This window comes from Kogia breviceps, chromosome 1, assembly GCF_026419965.1.
Source record: "Kogia breviceps isolate mKogBre1 chromosome 1, mKogBre1 haplotype 1, whole genome shotgun sequence".
Taxonomy (NCBI): domain Eukaryota; kingdom Metazoa; phylum Chordata; class Mammalia; order Artiodactyla; family Physeteridae; genus Kogia; species Kogia breviceps.
The window spans coordinates 87,253,157-87,274,301 of NC_081310.1; the positions used below are offsets into that span (position 1 = coordinate 87,253,157).

Here is a 21,145-nt window from a genome sequence, read left to right on the forward strand (position 1 = left end):
AGCTGGGGGGATCTTGGGGGAGTAGGCTGCCAGGGTTGGGGCAGAGTTGGGGACTTAGAAGAGGAGGGGGAAGGGTTGGAGTCGGAGGGGGCGGAGCGAGGCCGGGCGGGGGCCGCTGGCTCCGCCCTTTCCTGGCGGCTGGGTGTTTAACACTGCCCGGCGCACATGTCGCGGGAAGCCAGGCAGCCGCTGCTGGAAGCGCACAGACGGCTGCCCGGCCGGGGCGAGGCGGGCGCCGCCGCGATGCTGCGAGGCGGACGGCGCGGGCAACTCGGCGGGCACCGCCGGGCTACGGGGCCGGGCAGCCTGCTGGCCTGGCTGATGCTGGCATCTGCGGGCGCTGCACCCTGCCCCGATGTCTGCTGCCCCCACGGCCCTTCGGGGCTGCGCTGCACCCGACCTGGGGCCCTGGATAGCCTCCGCCACCTGCCAGGCGCCGAGAACCTGACGGAGCTGTGAGTGTCTGGCGGGCGAGGGGGCGCGGGGACAGGCCGGCATAGCAGTGCCCCGTGGGCACGGGCTCGCCGCTGGCTTGCTGGATCAGGAGGGGCGGGCGCGGCGGGAGGCTGATACCGTGCAGCCCGCGGCTGTGCCTTGGCTTTCCTCCGCTGCCCTGGCGGCCTCCGCAGTTACTGCCTGGAAGTTGGGCTCAGGGCAGCTGCGGTGCTAGCTTCGAGGAGAGGAAAGGGGGCTCTCTGTGGACCCGATCTGAGAGAGCCCAGCCTTCTAGAAAGCGCTTTCTGAAGCTCAGCCAGGAGTTCATCCTCTGCCCTATGCAGGGGGTGGTTATCTGCAGAGACATCCCACCGCCCCCCACCCCCAGTTTGGCATTCTCACCATTTCCCTTTTCCAGGGAGAAATCAGCCCCGTCCCCCTTCCTTGTCATGACCAGGCAACACCAATTCTCTCTGGAATTGGAAATTGAACTGGAATAGATGGGAGGCGCTGAGGAGCCATAGCTTGGTGGTTGAGCTCTCTTCTTCCCACTTCCACCATCTCTTGTCCACACCACCTCTGGATTTGGATGTGGGAAATGAGAGCCCCACCTGGCTTCCCTCTCTCCACCCCATCTCTCTCACCACCCTTGTCTCCCTACTTTGGGAGTCAGGGGCCTTGCTGAGAGACACTCCTCCCTTCGGGACGGGAAACTAAGAGGAATCTCTAGCATTTGCAGTACTCTGACATCCTGCAGTAATTGGTTACAAAATACTCAAGTACTTTTTAGCAGTGGGTGAAACCTATGGGAGTATTCTGTACTTACTGGCCTAGAGGTACTCAAGCGTCGCATGGTGGTGGCTGGAAAATACTTGAGTATTCTATGTGGCTGGCGGGGCCAGTAAGACTTCTAGATGAAGAAGGGAACTGCTAGAATATTCTCCTGTGGCCTGGGGTTAGTGAATGGGCAAGGAGCCCTGGCCTCATGTGTGACAGGCTGGAAGGTATCTGAGGCAGGGGCCATCGATGTCTGGAAGTGACTTGAGCAGCCTGCGATAATTGGCACTGAGTTACTTGGGTATCTTGTGGTAATTAACAGGAAGGTACTTGATCTGTCTCTCTAATGGCCCTAGGGAGATGAGGAGGCAAGATGGCCTTGTCTTGGTCTGGACCTAGGTTTCTGCATGATGGGAGGGGGCCTGAGGTCCAGACTGCCACCCCCAGTCCCATCCATTCATCACTCTGGGCCTTCAAAGCAGGGCCCAGGCTCCTGAATGCTCCCCATCAGTGCTCTCTTTTCCTGATTTTTTCCAAGCCCCTAGTAGGTCCAGCGGGGTCGGGGGGAGTGTGGACAGGTTGGGGCTGGGGGTGTGGGAGGCATGCAGGGTGGTGAGCTGAGCTGTCCCTCTGGGTGGGGCGGCAGTCTAACCCCTGCCTCCGCCTGCAAGGTCCCCTCCTCCCCCCTCACCCGCAGAGCTAATGAGGAGATAATGGACTCGAATAGACAGATTGATTATGAATCCAAACGAATGAGGCAGCTTTGAGCACGCTGCCTGACAATTTGCACACACCCGGCCACACTACGTTCTCACCCCCTCCCGGGGTCCCTATAGCTCTAGGTCCTTTGGGCAGGGGCTGGTGGGGGGTTGGCAGGACAGGGACCTACTCTCTCTCAGAGTCACTGGAGTTTTACTCCCTAGACCTCAGGGGGCTGAGGATGCCTGGCTGTCCTTCAGGGGCAAAGTCTGGGAAGGGCTGGCGGGGAGGGGTCATTCAGGCTGGTCCTGGTTCCCACAATTGAGGAATGTATAGGGTAGAGGGGGAGAGTTCTGAGAACAGGCAGTGAGTCAGGGGCCCCTGTGTGTGGGGCGCGGGGGTGGGCCTGACGTGCCTCTGCAGGGCAGCTGACTTCTCAGGAACTCCCTGGCGTGCCAGATCCAGAAGCTGGACAGGGCCTGGGGCATCAGAAATCCCCCAGCCCTGCATGCCTGCTTTTACTTCTTTCTTTCTCTTCTTCCCATCTTGCTTTCTCTGGCTCTCTGTGCTTATCTATCTGTCCCTCTGTCTCCTTTTTCTTATCTGTCTCTCTCCTTGTCTGTCTCTGTCTCTGTCTCGCTGCCAGTCTCCTCCTGTCAGTTCTTCCTCCTAGGTGTCCCTGTTTCCTATCTCTTTGTTTTTCTGCACCCTGCTCCCCACCCTCAGCCTTCCCATTGCCCTCTCACTGTGAAACACAGCCACTCGGTGCCTCTCCACTGTCCCCAGCTCTGACTCCCTCCTCTCATTGCCCCTCTCCTCCTCCCTGGGTCCCTCCTGGGGCAGGGAGGGGCTCAAGGAGTCCCTGACTGACAGCCTCTATGCCTGTCACTTGCTTTGCTGAAAGATGGTGGGGGGGGCGATGGAGGGGTTGCTTCTTGAGTGTGGGGAGGGACCAGCTTTGAGAAGGAGAGGGTGGGGTGTGTGTGCGTGCACAGCAGTATGGGTGAGCCCAGACGGTGGCCCCTGAGCGGTGTGTTTGGGAGCGCATATTTACATGGCCACAGGGCTTCCTTTGTGCTGGGTGGGGCACTGGCAGGGATGAGCATAGGCCTTTTGTGGAAGCAAGCGTTTCAGCGTGACCCCCTATTGTTGAGCGTGTGCAGGAGAGGCTCTGTGTTTAAAAGCAGAACGCCAAGCTGCAAATGGACTTGTGTGTGTTTATGAATGTGAGTATGCCCACACATTCTCACGTGTGTGTGTGTGTGTGCACATGAGAGTTATGCAGCTATGTTTGTCCCCGCGGGAGAGCGTGAGCGGGCACACCTGTGGGTTCATGCATGCATGCGTGGATGGGCGTGAGCAGATGTGTCTCTGCGCATATGCTTACACATCTGTGTGTGTGCATGCTTGAGTGTGTGAGAGTGTGCATGTGTGATGGTGTGAGGATGCATGCAGGGGACGGTTCGGCTCTGTGAGGTGGTGGGTCTCCATGCATATGAGGATGCATGTGTGTGGGCATGCCTGTGCATATGTACGCGTGTAAACAGGTTTTTGTGTGACTGGGTGCATGTGTGCACACGCGCATGTGATTGGGAGGGAGGGAGGGGGGTGGGTGTGGGAACTCGAGTGTGGTCCTGGGCCCCTGTGACTCGCATCCCCTCTCCCCACAGCTACATCGAGAAACAGCAGCATCTGTGGCAGCTGAAGCTCAGTGACCTGAGGGGCCTGGGGGAGCTGAGAAACCTGTGAGGGGCTCCACACAGGGCCTGGGGGACCAGAGGGTCAGGGAGGGCTCAAGGGGCCTGGGAGGGGCCTGGGAGGACCTGAGAGGCTGAGGACAGAGGGGCTGGCCGGTCAGTGAGCTCAACGGTCTCAGCGGTCCAGGGTGGCGGAGAAAGCTTTGAGGAGGGTGGGGAGGGGTCCAGGGCTCGGCACTGGGGACTGGAGGGCTGGCATGGGCAGAGAGTGTGACCCAGGGGAGCTACGACCGTCAGTGCTGATCCTGCTGCACCCTCCCCAGCACCATCGTGAAGAGTGGTCTCCGTTTCGTGGCGCCAGATGCCTTCCATTTCACTCCTCGTCTCCGTCGCCTGTGAGTGGCCAGGGCTGGGCAGAGGGGGGTGAGAAGGCACCTAGGCTTGGGCGGCTAATGGGCTTGACCCTCCCCAGGGAACTGTTGTGAGGAAGGCCCCAGCCTGGTCAGAGAAGTCGTTCCACTCATTCTCCTGGGGTCTTCTCATCCACTTCAGGGATGGCGGTGCCCTCAGCTCCCACCCCTGCCAGCTAGAAGGTCCTTCTTGCTGTCTCACTTCCGTGCTTCATGCTACAGGGACGCTTCTCTCAGGGGCCTGCCTCCATTTTCTTCCCAGGGCTCAGATACACACCAGTCCGAAGGGAGCAAGGTTCGGGAGCAGGGTTCCGGGTTCTGGCCGGGGCGCTGTCTCCCACCTGCTCCCTGGCCCCTGGGAGAGCCTGGGAGCTCGGGGATCAGATCTGCCACGCCGTGTACTCCCCTGGGAGTCATAGCCACCCCTTCCGTAGAGGAGGGGGTGGGGCAGGGGTGGGCAGGAGACACCTCCAAAGGAGAGACCCTTGGAGTCCCTGGCAGCCCCTCTGAGGGTAGGAGCTCAGCTCCTCCTTCTCACCACGGCCAGGTGGAGAGGTGGGAAGTGTGGTGGGAGCCTGTGCTGGGTACTCTAAACTCGCTGTGTGTCCGTGATTTAGCAACAAGGACAGACAAAATGAGGTGATGCTAACCTCACTGACTGTGTACTAGGGCTTCAGTTAAAAATGCGTACTCAGTGACATCTCATGATACTTAGGTCAGTGAATCTTCACGATCAACCTGGTGAGAAAGGTAGTGTCATCTCCATTTTATAGAGGAGAATTCTGAGAATCGGATGTGTTCAGTTTCTTGGCTTTGGTCACGCAGCTGTAAGTGGCAGGACAGAGGCACCCTCAGCTGTGTCTGGCACCAAAGCGGGTGGTCTTTGTGATCCCAGTGCGGTGGCTACTCTCCAACTCAACCTCCACAAACCGAAAGACAGCTAGGCAAGGGGAGGGGTCAGGGCAGGCCCCTCAGAGGCAGAGGGTCCCCGGAGTGGCAGCCTGGTGCAGGGCGCAGCATCCTGGAGCTGGCCCCTCACCCAACTCCCTTTCTCCATCTCTACAGCTAGGGGTCCGGGGCCCTGGGGTCCCTTGCAGCCAACTTTCCTTAGTCCCTGAGGAGGGGAAGGAAGGAGGAGTGGGGAGGGAGGCCGAGGAAGGTCTCTGAGGTCCTCGCACGCATCCGGCAGGCGGCAAGGGAGTGTGGAGGCCCCGTGCTCCCCTCCTCCCCTGGCCCTGTCCTGGGCTCTGTGGGCAGGCAGTGCAGATGGAGCCCCTGCCCCCAGCTGGGGCCTCAGCACTTTGCCAGCTGGGGCCAAGGCTTGGGGAGGGGGAGCGGCTGTTCCCTCAGACCACCCCGCCTCCCTGGGGTCTGGGGAGGGGGTTCAGTGGGGTTAACCCTTGTTGTCCCAGGGAGAAGAGCGGGACTCAGAGAGCCCAACCAGTCCCCCCTCTCCAGTGACTCGCCTGGCGAGTTCTAGTTGCCAGGGCTGGGGTCGGGGGAGCCAGATGTCAGCTTCCTCCTGGCTCCTCCCCTCCCTCACACTGGGTCAGAGCGAGGTCGCTGGCTCACAGCGTCTGTCTGCTCTGTCTCAACTCCCGCAGGGATCTGTCCTTCAATGCTCTGGAGTCTCTCTCCTGGAAAACCGTCCAGGGCCTCTCCCTACAGGAACTGTGAGTGTGGGGACTTGCAGGGGCAAGAGCAGCAAGTGTGTGTGTGTGTGTGTGTGTGTGTGTGTGTGTGTGTGTGTGTGTGTGTGTGTGTGCGCCCTCAGGCACCTGAACCTCTGTGTGAAGGTATGTGTCGCTGTGTCTGTGTGGAACTTTGGGGGGGGGTGTTCTCTCTGGGGACCCCGTGTTTGGCTGTCCATATGCATGCTTGTGAACCCCCCATCGAAGCAGAAGCTGCAGGCCCACCCATTGAGGTGGTGATTGCCCTGGGCACATTTGGGGTGGTGGGCGGGGGAGAGCTGGCCTGGACAACTGATTGTGTGTGTGCTTGGGAGGCCGGGGGCTGGCATGGTTCTCGGGGCCTGTGCACACGGGCACATCCGCCCACAGTGTTCAAGGGATGGGTGGGACGGCCGTGGTCCATGTATGTTTGGTGGGTGCCTAAGGCCTCTGGGTCAGCCTGGAAGGCTGTGCCCTTCTCTCCTTGTCACCCTACCTGGAGCCTTCACCTGGCTTGTCACCCTGGGGAGCCCAGGTGAGGGAATTCCATGTAGCCCACAGCTGGCTGTCTTTGACTTTCAGCATTCTATTTCTTTCAGCAGTGTCTTGTGAGGGGGGTCCATGAGAGGAACTTCTCCTGTGTCCCCACTCCTTCACCTCTAGACAGTCCACCCTGCTGTCTAACTGCACTCCCTCTTGCTGTAGTACTTCCTTCACATCTGCCCTTCCCCTGACTCTCTTGGTGTCCCCCACACCCACCAGAGTCCTGTCGGGGAACCCCCTGCACTGTACCTGTGCCCTGCTCTGGCTGCAGCGCTGGGAGGAGGAGGGACTGGGCGGAGTGCGGGAACAGAAGCTGCAGTGTCCCGGGCAGGGGCCTCTTGCCCTCATGTCCAACACCAGCTGCGGTACGTGCTGGAGGTGGTGTGAGGGGCTGGGAAAGAGCACCATGCTTGGGGAGAGGGCATTGGGCAGGGCTCAGGGGGTGAGCCCTGAAGAGGGACTGGGAAACGGGCATTGGCAAGAGCTGGGGGAAACTGAAGGTTGGGGGGCAGGGGCAGGGTCTCTGGGGAGGGTGGGAGAAGGAGCCCCGCCCTTGGGCGGGGCTCGGAGGCCGATCCCAGCTCTAACGCCCCTCGGGCATCCTGGGCCCCCAGGTGTGCCCACGCTGAAGGTCCAGATGCCCAATGCCTCCGTGGACGTGGGGGACGACGTGTTGCTGCAGTGCCAGGTGGAGGGGCAGGACCTGGAGCAGGCCGGCTGGATCCTCACGGAGCTGGAGGAGTCAGCCACGGTGATGGTGAGAAGCCCTCTACCGCCCGCACCCCCATGCCCCCCTCCTGATTCGAGGCCTGCACAGAGCACAGGAGACAAAGACAGGGAAAGAGAGACAACAAATAAGAAGCACATAAAGGGTGAGGGACGGACAGAGATGGTTTAGACCCCTGGGACTCGGGCTTGTGTTGCTGGGCAGCCGCAGGCATGCACATGCCCTCAGGCCAGGCCCTGGCCCAGCAAGGACTCCAGGCTCCACTGATCCGCCAAAACTTAGGTCCCCATTCTGGGATCACGGCGCTGGCCACAAGGGAGAGGGTCACAGAGCCCTCACATATTGGAGCTGAGCAGGGGAACCCAGCAGACCAACTCTCCCATCCACCTCCTTTCTAGATAAGGAAACTGAGAACCAGGGACAGGGCGCAATATTTGTGGTCCTGCACCCAGGCCAGTTCTTGGGGGCCTTTTGGTCATTTTCTGGAGATTCTGGAAGGAACATCCTCTTCAGTGTGTGATGAGCATATTAATAAAGGAGGCACAGGTCTGGTTCCAGCTCTCTCACTAATTAATTCTTGGAATGACTTTTGGAAAAATCCCTCAGTCTGCCTGCATTTTGGTTTTCTTATCTGTCAGCTGAGGAGGTAGGCGTGATGGCCTTCTGATGTCCTGCCTGCCTCTGGGCACTCTCTGACCTCTATCTCTCTTATCCAGATCGGTCTTTGGGCATCTTCCCAGGTCTTGCCGTTTGTCCTCAGGCTGGCGGCGGGCAGCTGAGAGTAGCTGTAGTTGACTCAGGAGGCCTCATGGACAAGGTCAGCAGGGGCCAACGTTGGGCTGTGCCCACCCAGAAAGCTGGCCCCTCAAGGGTGGACACAGAGGGTCCAGTCCCTGGAAGGAGCTGGGTCAGTGAAAGCAGGGGTGTGGTGTTCAGTTTGGAGGCCCTCACTCTGGGAGTGGAGTCAACCCCAGAATTGCTGGTGGCCCCATGAACAATATTGAAGAAGGAACCACTGGACCCCTGAGCAGGGGGTCCAGACATGGTGGAGGGACCACAAGGCACTGCATGGTTCCTCCTCTCCCAGAGATCAAAGCCACTGAGAGTGAGTAATGGAAAAGGGGACAAGACAGAAGCAAGAGGCTGGGCATGACCATCTGTGGAGAGACCTTTGATAAGCTATCTGTTTTGGGAAGTTGCAGGTTTTTGCTTTTCTCTTTGGGAGCTTTACAAGTTTGCTACCACTTCTGTTTTCTGGAGACTTCCTATAGAAAAGCCATAGCCTAACTGGGTTAGATGGAGGGGAGGGGAGGCTGGTCCCCCTCAGGAGTGTGAAGGGTGGCAGAGCAGCTCAAAGGGAAGAGTTCGTGGGACGCCATACCCCAGGGTGACTTGGAGGAGATGGGACAGCCGAGAGAAGCTTAGGGCACGGCTTCCCCTTGGGGTAGCTGGAACCCAGGCCTTGCGTAAGAGGCTGCAGAGCTCTTCTGGAATCTCTGAACTCACATATTCCAGTGGAAGCCCAGAGAAACTTCACCTTTCGTGGTATTTATTCAAGGGATTCCACATTTACAAAATTTCCAGATAAATCAGATTTGTCCACTACTTCATCTATTTTCATCATTTTATGAAAATAGCTTTCTAAAATGTCAAAAGATCATTTTGTTTACCTCTTCAGCTTACAAAATAAGAAAATCTTGGTTCAGCAAGATTGAGAATTGTCTTAAGGCCATATAACGTCCATGGTGCCTTAGGAAGAGAATCTGAATCTGATTCAGTCTTTTGATGATGATTCAGAACCAAGTCGCTTAGCTTCTCTCTAACTTCACTCTCTTTTTCCATCTGCCAAAGGTAGTCATCATGATTCTACTGTTGCTTCTAACTGCTGCCCTGTTACCAGCACCATCTCTTTGTTTCTGATCTTCCTTGGGCTGATACTAAGTTTCTTAGAACTATGTGTAAAACAAGAATGAGTAGGTGGTGAGGTCCTAGCTGGTTTTCCAATTAGTTGTGCATATGTAGTACTTGGGATTTGTGACATCTGTTTAGCTGTTTAGATGGGTGGTTTTATGGCTTGGGGTACTTTGTGCCTATTTTGAGGTTATTGGTTGTGTTCTAGATTTTTCAGATCATTAAACAAATGATCCAGGAGAATTTGCAAACAAGCTCTAGAGGAGGGCCATTCTCTCTTATATTCTCTCCCACACCTTTTTCCTTCCCCTCCCTCCCAGCCTTCCTCCCTTTTCCATCTGGGCCAGAGGGGCTCCCCACAGACATCAGCTCCAGCCGCCCTGCCTCCAATCCCAAGCCAGCTGAAGCTTTTCTTGATTTTCCCCTTTCTTCTCTGACCCAGCAATCTGGGAGTCTGCCGTCCTTGGGACTGACCCTGGCCAATGTCACCAGTGACCTCAATAGGAAGAACGTGACATGCTGGGCGGAGAATGACGTGGGCCGAGCTGAAGTCTCCGTCCAGGTCAACGTCTCCTGTGAGTCCCAGTGACTGTCCCTGTGCCCACCCCCCATCCCTTCTTCCCTGAAAACAGGATCTGAGCATGGGGGGCTGCAGGAAAGGGGTGGGATGTGTGTGTCCACAGCTGCTCCCTCCCAGCTGTTTCCAGATTCCCATGAAAACCTGATCCTTTGAGGGAAGTCCTGGGGGCTCGTCAAGGCCAGAGGGACGGAGATGGATTTCTTTTTGGCCCCTGCCCAAGTCTTGCTACCTGAGGCCCTCAACACCAGCTGCCTGCTCGTTCTCACTGCTCTGCTGTATTTCTTCATGCCCGTTCCTCCTTAGAACTTTTGCCTTACATCCTAGTTTTATTTTTTTAATTTTTAATTAATTTATTTATTTATGGCTGCATTGGGCCTTAGTTGCGGCACGCGGGATCTTTCATTGCGGTGAGTGGGCTCTTCATTGCAACGTGCTGGCTTCTCTCTAGTTGTGGTCCGGGCTTCGTTGCCCCTTGGCATACGGGGATCTTAGTTCCCCCAACAGGGATCGAACCCGCGACCTCTGCATTGGAAGGCGGATTCTTAACCACTGGACCACCAGGGAAGTCCCTACATCCTAGTTTTAAAAGAAGAAATTCCCCATCTAAGTTCCTCTTTAGGCTTACTGCCTAATTTCCCTAGGTCTGCCACAAATCTTCTATGTTATATAAATTTTTCTTCTTGTGAAACGTAACATACATAGATATGTACATAAAACATATACACCTTAAACAGTAATTATTCTTACCAGCAGTTCAGAAGACACTCTCTTCCTCTCCCCATTCGGAACCCCATCCTTCTCCTCCACCCCATCCTGACTTTTGTGATAATCATTTCCTTGCTTTAAAAAATAATTTTACACACGTATGCTTCCCTATTAATATGGTTGAGTTTTGTCTGTTCTTGTACATTCTATAAATGGAATCATACCTTGTATTATTTTGTGTCTAGTTTCTTCTGCTCAACATTATTACTTTTTAAAAGATTTATTTATTATTTATTTTTGGCTGCATCGGGTCTTAGTTGCGGGATCTTAACGGGATCTTTGTTGAGGCACGAGAGATCTTTCGTTGACGTGTGTGGATTTTCTCTCTCTAGTTGTGGCACGCAGGCTCCAGAGCGCTTGGGCTCTGTAGTTTGTGGCACGCGGGCTCTCTTGTTGAGTTACGCGAGCTCAGTAGTTGCGGCTCATGGGCTTAGTTGCCCCGCGGCATGTGGGATCTTAGCTCCCTGAGCAGGGATTGAACCTGTGTCGCCTGCATTGTAAGGCAGTTTCTTTACCACTGGACCACCAGGGAAGTTCCTCAACATTATTTTTGTAAGATTCGTCCACGTTAATGGGAGTACCTATTAGTTCATTCACTTCACTGCTGAGTAGTATTCCATTGCATGAGTGCTGGCTGGAATTCCAGTATCAATGGTGTGTGTGTGTATATATATATATATATATATATACTTTTTTTTTTTTTTCTATTATTGAAGGGCTTTTTCTTCTTTCAGGTTGGGTCTATTTCAAACCCATATCTTTTTACAAAAAGTTTTTAAACTGTATAACTGTGTGTGTATATATATATATATATATATATATATATATATATTTGTTTGTTTGATGTTTAGGCCCCCTTCCCGATCTTCTTAGGCTTGATTACACTTAATTTTTCTAAATCCCTCATCCAAAAGACTCCATGTCTAATTTCCATAAGCCGGTACCCTACTTCTCTAGGACTGTTACTTATTTTCTTTAAACCCACCACTTAAGTTTTTTAAGCTTGAGTTTTATATACCTGCTGCCTGATTTATTTCAGATTTACTGTCAGCTTTCTTCAAAATGTCTCTCCTTATGAATCTCTTAGGGCCTGCTGACCAGTTTCTCTTAGGCCTACCCCCTGATTTCCAGCTACACACTCCCACCCCCACCTAGGATTGCTCAGGTCTGCAGCTGCTTCCGGACTCTCTCTGTCCCCCTCTCTGGCCCACAGTCCCCGCCAGTGTGCACCTGCAACCAGCAGTGGAGCAGCACCACTGGTGCATCCCCTTCTCAGTGGACGGGCAGCCCACGCCCTCTCTGCGCTGGCTCTTCAATGGCTCTGTGCTCAACGAGACCAGCTTCATCTTCACCGAGTTCCTGGAGCTGGCAGCCAATGAGACCGTGCGACACGGCTGCCTGCGCCTCAACCAGCCCACCCACGTCAACAATGGCAACTACACGCTGCTGGCTACCAACCCCTTGGGCCAGGCTGCCGCCTCCGTCATGGCTGCCTTCATGGACAACCCTTTCGAGTTCAACCCTGAGGACCCCATCCCCGGTGTGAGGGCCACCCTGAACCCTGCCCCCTCTCCCTGGGTTCCACCTGGGTACAGATCCAGGTGTCCAGGGATGCCTGGCCCACTTCCTGCTGTGATCCTGACCTCAGAAGTTGGAGTGCCTGGTCTTGGACAGAAAGGAGCCTGGGGTTCTGGTGTCCAGCTCTGCGCTGTCCTCCTTGCCCCTGCCTCCCCCAAACCCCAGGAGTCCTGAACCCCTGAGCTCTTCCATTCACTTGGGCTGGCTGAAGAGAGAGCCACGCACCAGGGCATCCCTGGCCCAGCTGGAAAAGGGCCACGTGCATCTTCTCCCTTGAGGTCCAGCAGCTCCACCTCCCCATCCCACCCCCACCCACAAAGGGATGAGTCCCAGAGGGGGAAGGGGACGCACTGCTCTTTTCCCCATCTGATTGCTTTCTCTCCTCCCTCCTGCTGCAGTCTCCTTCTCGCCAGTGGGTGAGTAGCCCAGGCTGGAGGGCAGGTTCTGTCTGGTCCCTGGAGCTGCGGCTGGAGCAGGGGGTACAGTTAACCTGATCCTTGAGGGGTCAGCTGGGGCCAGGGTGGGGAGTCGTTAGAGGAGACACAGGGTGTGCCAAAGCCTATCCTTCCTGCCCTGTGTCCCCACAGACACCAACAGCACATCCGGAGACCCAGTGGAGAAGGATGAAACACCTTTTGGGGTGAGCGTGGGAAGTGGAAGCTTGTCCAGGACTTTAGGATCAGGAGGCCTGGCTAGAGGCTCATCTGCATGTCATTTCTGGTCAGAGCACAGAGATCAGTAGAATCTGGTCTGAGCTTAACCAGCCCCCTTCACAGCCGTGACTCGGGGGCCCCAGGGGAGGAGGAGGCAGGTCTGGGGGCCTGGCTCTGGGCATCTATGCAGGATGGAGAAACAGTTTGCTAATGGGGGAGCTCTGAGAGTGCAGACAACCCCCAAATCTGACCACCCCACACCCTCAGGTCTCCATGGCCGTGGGCCTGGCTGTTTTTGCCTGCCTCTTCCTTTCTATGACGTTTCTTGTGCTCAACAAATGTGGACGGAGGAACAAGTTTGGGATCAACCGTGAGTTGGGGGGCTGCAGAATGGCTGTCTGTCAGTCTGTCCGTCTGGCTTTGTTTCCTGTTGGCTCTTCCCCACTCTGTCCGCCGTGTGAGGGCCTGTGCACACGTGAAGTTCTACAGAGTGTGTGTTTGGGGTATACGAGGGCTGGCTATGGGGCTTGTGAATATGAGCGCGTCGGTGCTGGAGCCGGGGTAGTTTCAGAGGTAGCATCTGCTAATTGGTGGCTGGATTGTAGTCAAACACTAAGTGGGTCTGGGAGGTCTGGGCTGTGCGGGGGGGCAGTGGGGGAGTTCTCTGGTGACCCACGGGGCCTGGGGTTGGACAGGAGCCAGACGGAGAATGGCCATTGTGCCTCCCCTTCCTCCTGCCTGCTGTGTTGCTTCCTAGTTCTTCTGTTCCTCCCGTGCAAGTTATGAGGTGGGGTCGCCTGGCACCCTGCAACCTGACGGGAGCTAGAGTGTGTGCCTGGGCTGTGACCCCTCCATGTGACTGTGTCTCCTCCTCTAGGCCCCACTGTGCTGGCTCCAGAGGATGGACTGGCCATGTCCCTGCATTTCATGACATTGGGTGGCAGCTCCTTGTCTCCCAGCGAGGGCAAAAGCTCTGGGCTCCAAGGCCACATCATTGAGAACCCACAGTACTTCAGTGATGCCTGTGAGGGGCTGGGTGAAGGGTGCGGGCAAGCCTGTGTGTGTGTGTGTGTGTGTGTGTGTGTTTGTACGTGTGTGTGTGCATGTGTAGAAGCCCCTGTGTGTCACTGCCTTTGCCCACCCCAGGCCTGAACAAGCCTTCCCTCCCACCCCGCTGCCACCCATGTCCACATCATGTCGTGGGGCTTGGTGAAGGTGTGAAGGCTCACTTTCAGTGTCCATCCTCCCCTTTGCCTGGCACCCCCTGTGCAGAGCACAACCCTGCTGGACAGTCCTGTCCTTGCCCCTGTCCCATCCTGCCCAAGACTGGGGCTCTTGTCTGATCCTGCAAGCCCCCCCCCCCCAGGTGTTCATCACATCAAGCGCCGAGATATCGTGCTCAAGTGGGAGCTGGGCGAGGGCGCCTTTGGGAAGGTCTTCCTAGCTGAGTGCCACAACCTGCTGCCTGAGCAGGACAAGATGCTAGTGGCCGTCAAGGTAAGACCTTGGCCATGCGATATTGCTGGCCCGGGCCCCCCTCCCAGAGCACCATCATTCCAGGATGGGGTGCTCAGGCTGGTGGGTGGGAGGCTGGGGTCTGGCATGATTCACGACTTGGAGCTGGATGGCTCACCTTGGACGTGGGGAGGTCAAGGCTGGGCCCTCACCCAGGACTGTCCCCGCCCCTACCATCCAGGCACTGAAGGAGGTGTCTGAGAGCGCCCGGCAGGACTTCCAGCGGGAGGCCGAGCTGCTCACCATGCTGCAGCACCAGCACATCGTGCGCTTCTTTGGCGTCTGCACCGAGGGCCGCCCGCTGCTCATGGTCTTTGAGTACATGCGGCATGGTGACCTCAACCGCTTCCTCCGGTAGGAGGGCCTGGCCCTGGCGCTGGCCCCTGGCCCATCGTCCCTTCCTTACAATCCCATCCCTGCTTGTCTGTGGAACTGCGGGGGCGAGACACCAAGAAGGAGCAGGAAGGCCCTGTCCGCAAGGCAAATGTGTGAATGTGAGGAGAGTCCGTGCAGAGGACAGAGCGGCAATGTCAGGGAGGTTGCATTAGCAGAAGTCAGAGCTGAATCTTCAGGATGGGTGGGCTTTGCAGAGTGTGTGTGCACTTGCGTGTGGCACACAGAAGCCAGGCCTGTAGGAGGCGGCAGTTTTGATAACTATGATAACAGCAATAACAGACATTTATCAGGCACTTTCCACGCTCTAGGCACTATGCTATATATTTTATAATTCATTCTCATCATGACTGTCTGTGCTTATACATATATGTCTGTATAATAATATAAATGTATATTTATTTTTCATAGTCTCCTAGTATATATGGCAATTTATACTTGAAGGAAGTTACCAAAAATTTGTTTCTTTGGCTTTGGACAGAACAACTCTGATATGTTAACTAATTTGTACTGATAATTTTAATAACTTCAAGAAATGTACCCATTTCTCAGATGAGGCTTAGAGAGGTTAAGTGACTTGCTCAAGGGCACACAGGTAACAAATGGTTCAGGGAGATGTGACCCCATGCAGAGCCCTGCTCTCAACCCCTGACTGTGATGGTCACATATTCCCTTCGTTGAGTCCTACTCCGATGAGGTGGACCCCCTGTGAGGTTGGGGCAGTGTGAGGCAGGGAAAGGGCCAGGGTTTGGAGTCAACTGCGACTTATTAGCTGAGCCTACTTTGCCAAGTAGATTTCCTCTCTGGCCTCAGTTTCCCTACCAGTAAGAGGGAGAACAGGGGACTGTGGTTCTGGATGAGTGTGTTTGTACAACTGATGGTAGTGATTTGGTCTCCAAACATCCCTTTGGGAGTGACAGGTCATTCATGTAGCCAGGCTGCAAAATTCACCTGGGAGAGACCTCAGAGGCTGAGCTTATCTTGAGCATGGGGAGGAACCAATGGAGGATGTGGAGCAGGAAGGAGGTGAGGGCAGACCTGAGGTTAAATGTGGAGGTGAATTGGCTCAGGGGAACCCAAGTCAAGAGGATGCCAAAGAGGAGCCCTTCCCCTTACTCACGAGATGCGGTATGGGCTCTGTGCTAGGGACCGGATGCAAGCCAGGATCCATCTGGGGTCCAGGATGGAGGAAAAGCAGCTTTATATAGTGGATAGAGCACGGGGAAACCAAAGGAGGGAAACCTGAAAGCTCCTAGATGAGTCTGGAAGACTTCCCCTAGGAGGGGCCTATTTCTATTTCTCCTCGCCTCTGGGCCTCTACTTCTGCCTGGTACACTGGGTCTCCTTCCCAGCCCCTTCACCCACCCCTGTCCCCGACCCCTTCAAGTGGCTTACCCACCTCCCTTCCCAAGGGCTTGAGTGTCAGTTTAGATGTCTCTTCTTCCAGGAAGCCTTCCCTGACTTCTTCCATCCCTACCCTGAGTGCCCATCAGGTGCCCCCCACACTGCACTGCTGTAACCTGTTTATCTGCATCCTACCCTCCACTGTAGCTCTGGTGCTTGGCACATTGGAGATGTTACCTGGAATAAGTGAAGAAATAAATTGTTGAGGAGAAAGTTGGCCAGTAGGAAAGGGCAGTACTGACAAAACCATCAGCTCAGACAGCTTCAGAAGAAGGAATATTTGGGGAATGGAGATAAATGATCAGGGACTGGTCTAGAGGGATGACTGTAGGGAGGAGGAGGGCATCCTGGAAACCTTTGGAAGGAAGGCTGGATACCGAGGGCAAAGGTGAGAGAGACAGGAATCAAGGACTACCAGATTTCAGGCTCACAGCCTGGGTGAAGGATGTTCCCTTCACTGAGGCTGGGGCAGGCCTGGGGGAAGATGCTGAGCATCTTCTCAAGGGCTGAGTTGAAGATGTACCCGGGCAAGAGACGTAGGGGCCAGTGGGCAGCTCCAGTGGGCTTGGAGTTCAAGGGGGCTGCCTGAGAGGAAGGCATTAATGTGGAAAGTGTGGGCACCAGTGGAAGCTCTAGAGGTGGGACACACCAGCCGGCCTCCATCCTGGTCCCTCCAGACAGCTGCCTCCCCTGTTCTTTCCTTCCTCCATTCCCTGAGTCCCTTCCCCCACCCCCCAACCCCCAGCTCCCTGGGCTCCCTTCTCTCAGGCTCCTGGGGGTTCTCTCCTCCCAACCTATCCTTCTCCCTCACTCTTTCTTGAAGGTCCCACGGGCCTGATGCCAAGCTGTTGGCTGGTGGGGAGGACGTGGCTCCAGGGCCTCTGGGCCTGGGGCAGCTGCTGGCCGTAGCTAGCCAGGTCGCCGCGGGGATGGTGTACCTGGCGGGTCTGCACTTCGTGCATCGGGACCTGGCCACGCGCAACTGTCTGGTGGGTCAGGGACTAGTGGTCAAGATCGGCGATTTCGGCATGAGCAGGGATATCTACAGCACCGACTATTACCGTGTAAGTCTTTCACCCCGACCCCTCCCACAGCATCCAAACTGTAGACACGCTAATGCCGAGTCCCCCTCCAGTGCCTGCCCTTGCTGGGCACGCCCTCCTCTTCCTCAGGCGGTGTGGTGTCTGAGACTCTCTGGCTCTGTTTTTTTTTTTTTTTAAATTTATTATTATTTTTTAAACATCTTTATTTGAGTATAACTGTTTTACAATAGTGTGTTAGTTTCTCCTTTACAACAAAGTGAATCAGTTATACATATACATATGTTCCCATATCTCTTCCCTCTTGCATCACCCTCCCTCCCACCCTCCCTATCCCACCCCTCTAGGTGGTCACAAAGCACAGAGGTGAACTCCCTGTGCTATGCGGCAGCTTCCCACTAGCTATCTAATTTACATTTGGTAGTGTGTATATGTCCCTGCCACTCTCTCACATCGTCTGGCTCTGGTTTTTAACCCTCCTCCTACCCCCTCGGTCCCCAGTGGAGGAGAGTCTGTCTCCACTATCACGGAGGGAAACAGCACCATCGGTTTTTCCCTTTTAGCCCTGGGCGGGAGAGCCGCTTCTATTTATTTTTAATGACGGGACTGGGGGCGGGTCTGCGTCAGGAGAGGCTGTCCGCGGTGGGCGCCTGCAGGAGGTGACGCAGCACGCCCACGCCGGCAGGTGGGAGGCCGCACCATGCTGCCCATCCGCTGGATGCCGCCTGAGAGCATCCTCTACCGCAAGTTCACCACTGAGAGCGACGTGTGGAGCTTCGGCGTGGTGCTCTGGGAGATCTTCACCTACGGCAAGCAACCCTGGTACCAGCTCTCCAACACAGAGGTCAGCCCCGCTCCATGGGTCATTCCCTGCCGGCCACCCTTTCCCCACCCCTTTGGGTCCCCTTTTCAGGAAATTCTGTCCCCTTTTGTCCCTCATCCCACTGCCGCAGGCCGGGCACCCATCCAGCATCCTGCTGACACTGCTCTCTCCACACCGACCCTGTTCTTTTCTCACATTCTTCCTTCTCCTATTCTAACTGGCTCCTGGGGGGAACCTCAAAGCACTTATAAATGGAGCCCAGACCTCCATCCCTAGCTGCATTTTATAGACCTAGTAGGCATCATCAGGGTGAAAGGGAGAGGCATGGAAAGAGGAACACAGCACGAGAGGGCCTGATGCTGCAGCAGGAAGGCTGGAGGTTAGACTGTAAGAAGGACGGTCCTACACCTCCCCTTGCTCTCCTGGCTGGACACAGGTGTTCCCTCTCCCAGAGCAGCTCCCCCCACCCCCTCCTTGGCTCGCAGCTGTCAGTTTCCATTTCTCCTCCTAATGCAGTCTGCTCCCTGGAGGCTGGTGGCGTGGGAGAGAGGGTTATAGATTTTAATTTTCTCAAGCACTGAGAGAAGGAATGGAATTAGTGCTGCCCATAACCCAAGCCCTCTAATGGCGAGGGAGGGAAGAAGGGGGGAAGAGACTCCAGGCCCTTCAAGCATCTCCCTGCCACAATGTCTCCTTCTTTGGATCCCTTAGCTGCTCTTGCAGTCCTTCCTGGAGTTTAACTTTGATCTTTCCTGCTGCAGTTTTCTTTTAAGATCAGCTAGGTCCCCACAGAGCGGTACCTACAGAAGAGAAAAAAAGTGGGGTTGCCCTCTACCTTAAAATGCAAGCCAGCCACTTTTCAAGGCCTTTACCTGCACCCCTGCTCTGTTTTCCTTTTGCCCTCTGGAGCTGAGAGATAGAGAACCCTCCCCTTCTTCCATGCAGCCCTCAACACTAAACTGATGGATTTGTCAAATGCCTTGGACCCTCCCCTTCCTTAGCCCACCTGGCAAGTCTTCCTAGGGTCTGATTCCAGCCCTTCGGGATACAATTCTACCCCAGCCCAACCCTCCCAGAGTCTCTCTAGCTTTAACCCTTCCACTGCTCAGCGTCAGAGTGGAAAGGAATCTTGGGATTCACTGCATCCTTTCAGATTATTAGTAGCCACGAGGCCCAGACATATCATATGACCTGCCTTGGGAGCTTCAATGAGGCAGAGGCAGTGCTGGATCTGGCCTCACTCTCCTGCCCCCAGCCCAGTGTGCCCTCTTCTCTCTCCTTCTGGTGGCGCCAGGCGATCGAGTGCATCACGCAGGGACGTGAGCTGGAGCGGCCGCGTGCCTGCCCACCGGAGGTCTACGCCATTATGCGGGGCTGCTGGCAGCGGGAACCCCAACAACGCCACAGCATCAAAGATGTGCACACCCGGCTGCAAGCCCTTGCCCAGGCGCCTCCTGTCTACCTGGATGTCCTGGGCTAGGAGGCTGGCCCAGGGGCTGGGGCTGGGTAGCCGGAATACTGCAGCCTGCCCTTGGCGACCCCCATGGCTCCCAGCAGCCCCAGGGTGATCTCAAATCATCTAACTCACCCTCAGCATGCAGGAGGGGACAGGTGGAGTCTGGGAGCGGAGGATGTTCCTGCTTCTCTAGGCAGGGTTCCGCCATAGCAATTATATTTATTGTCCCTTGGCTGTGTCTCTTGCCAATTCTTGGGATGATGTCGTTCTGGGAGGGGGTTGTCGGGACTCAGGCAGGGGGATGACTCTCTGGCATCCTCTCCCTCTCTGCTTAACCTCAGCCACCTACCCCTACTGCATGCAGCTGTCACCTCCACCTCGTAGTTGTGGTTTGCCTCCCAGTCCCATGGTCAACTTGTCCGCCTGGCGGTGAGGCAGCCTCAGGTCAAGCTTCCCGGACCTTCAGACCCTAATTGCCTATCTCTGTATTTCATTCAGGAAGGCTGCAGTAGGAGGGATTGAAGTTAGATGTGGAGGTGGACAGGATGGGAGCATTGGTGGGGTGAGTGTTCCTTGTATTGGTGTGCCCAGAACAGAGCAAGCACACAATACAACAAAAGGTTGAGAAAGAAAAGGGGGGGACAGCTTGCGTATGTGGGCGCATGTGTGCATGTGTGCGCGCGCATGAGTGTGTGTGTGTGTGTGTGTGTGTGTACATGTGGCAGGGACAGGAAAGGAGTAGGATAAAGGAATGGTTGAGGGAAGCAGGACCCCTTGTTCCTTCCCCTCTGTCACTCTTCTTGGCTCTAAGTGCTTTGGGATCCATACCTGGAGGCCAGGAATTGGGCAAGGTGGCTATTTCCTAAGGACCAAGCCATCTCCCCATTCCATTCTGCCCGAGGGAGGAGGTAAGCTCTCCCTTCCCCTCTGTCCCTTGGAACACCACTGGCCCAAGGCCACCACTGGCCCGAGGCTTCTGTCAGCTCCGAGGCTGGGTGAGGTCCCCCATCCCAGGACCTGGGCCCTGCCCCCATCTTCCTCACCCTGGAGCCAGGGAGGAGCAATTTCCTCCCACCCTCAGCCCCATCACTTCCAATCACCTGCCTAGCTCCTGCAATAACCCACGCTCCCCATGGCTCCTCAGGGCTAATGGCGTGGCTGTCTCACTCCCTGGGTGCCCAGCTCTCCCCACCCGCTGATTCAATCTGGGTCTTATCACCCCTAGGCCTAGCCCGATGGTGTCTGCCTCTTGTCCAGGCTGGTTAGTGCTAATGGAGGTCTGACCCAGGGCTGCAGGCTGATTGATGGGGGGTCTGGTCCTTGAGGGCCAAGTTCAAAGGCCCTCCTCTCATGCCCTGGGCTGAGTGGGGCTGGTGCTGTGCCACCCCTGGGAGGGAGGGCTTAAGCAGAAGTGATTGGGAGGAGAGGAGGTTGGAACGTGCTGGGAGAGACAGGGTCAGGGGATCAAATCCAACAGGTGAGCCCAGAGACAGTGCAGAGAGAGACAATGCAGACACAGAGAGGGACAGGACCTAAAGACGTGGAGACAGGCTGAGAGACTGTCGAGAGGGTGCAAACAGAGAAGGAGAAAGACACACAGACGGATGGACACAGATGAAGAGACAGAGGCACAGATGAGTGACGTAAGGTGGGACAAGCAGCTGAATTAGAGAGTCCTGGAGAATAGCATGGCCTCCTTGGAGGGTGCCTGCTATCTCGCCCACACTCCCATCCTCCCCACCTCCTCAGGCCCCTTGAGCCTGTCTTCAGGGCTGAGGAGAGAAGTGGTATGTACACACTTCCAGCCTTGGAGACTCTGTGGGTAGAGGGGTAGGGGGCCTGGGGTTTGGCCCACATTGAACATCACTGAATCAGAGGGGATGGAGGTCAGGTGGCAGAAGGGACCTGCCAGGGCATGTGGAGTGTTACCAAGGTCAAGAGCATCAGAGTCTCAGAGGCTCTTAAAACCACAGCTGGAGGTATTGCTGGAAAAGCTGGACAGGTGAGGTGAGGGGTTCTGGGAACAAGGTTAGGACAGGGAAAGGAAAATGCTGGGAGACTGTGGAAGA

At 55.8% G+C, this 21,145-nt stretch overlaps 1 protein-coding gene across 2 annotated transcripts; it reads left to right on the plus strand.

Annotated features, from left to right (window-relative positions):
* The first annotated feature begins 228 nt into the window (after positions 1–228).
* NTRK1 (neurotrophic receptor tyrosine kinase 1) lies at positions 229–19,193 on the plus strand. Of its 2 annotated transcripts, XM_059052897.2 has the most exons (17): positions 229–455; positions 3,582–3,656; positions 3,932–4,003; positions 5,623–5,691; positions 6,451–6,596; positions 6,846–6,988; positions 9,312–9,444; positions 11,428–11,754; positions 12,191–12,208; positions 12,380–12,432; positions 12,713–12,815; positions 13,323–13,469; positions 13,812–13,942; positions 14,142–14,314; positions 16,581–16,821; positions 17,483–17,641; positions 18,915–19,193. In XM_059052897.2, the coding sequence occupies exons 1-17, from the start codon at positions 244–246 to the stop codon at positions 19,098–19,100; spliced, it is 2,388 nt and encodes a 795-aa protein (XP_058908880.1). In that variant the 5' UTR covers positions 229–243; the 3' UTR covers positions 19,101–19,193. The 2 variants fall into 2 exon arrangements, with proteins under 2 accessions (XP_058908880.1, XP_058908887.1); XM_059052904.2 differs by lacking the exon at positions 12,191–12,208 and having other exon boundaries at positions 244–455.
* Positions 19,194–21,145: the final 1,952 nt, after the last annotated feature.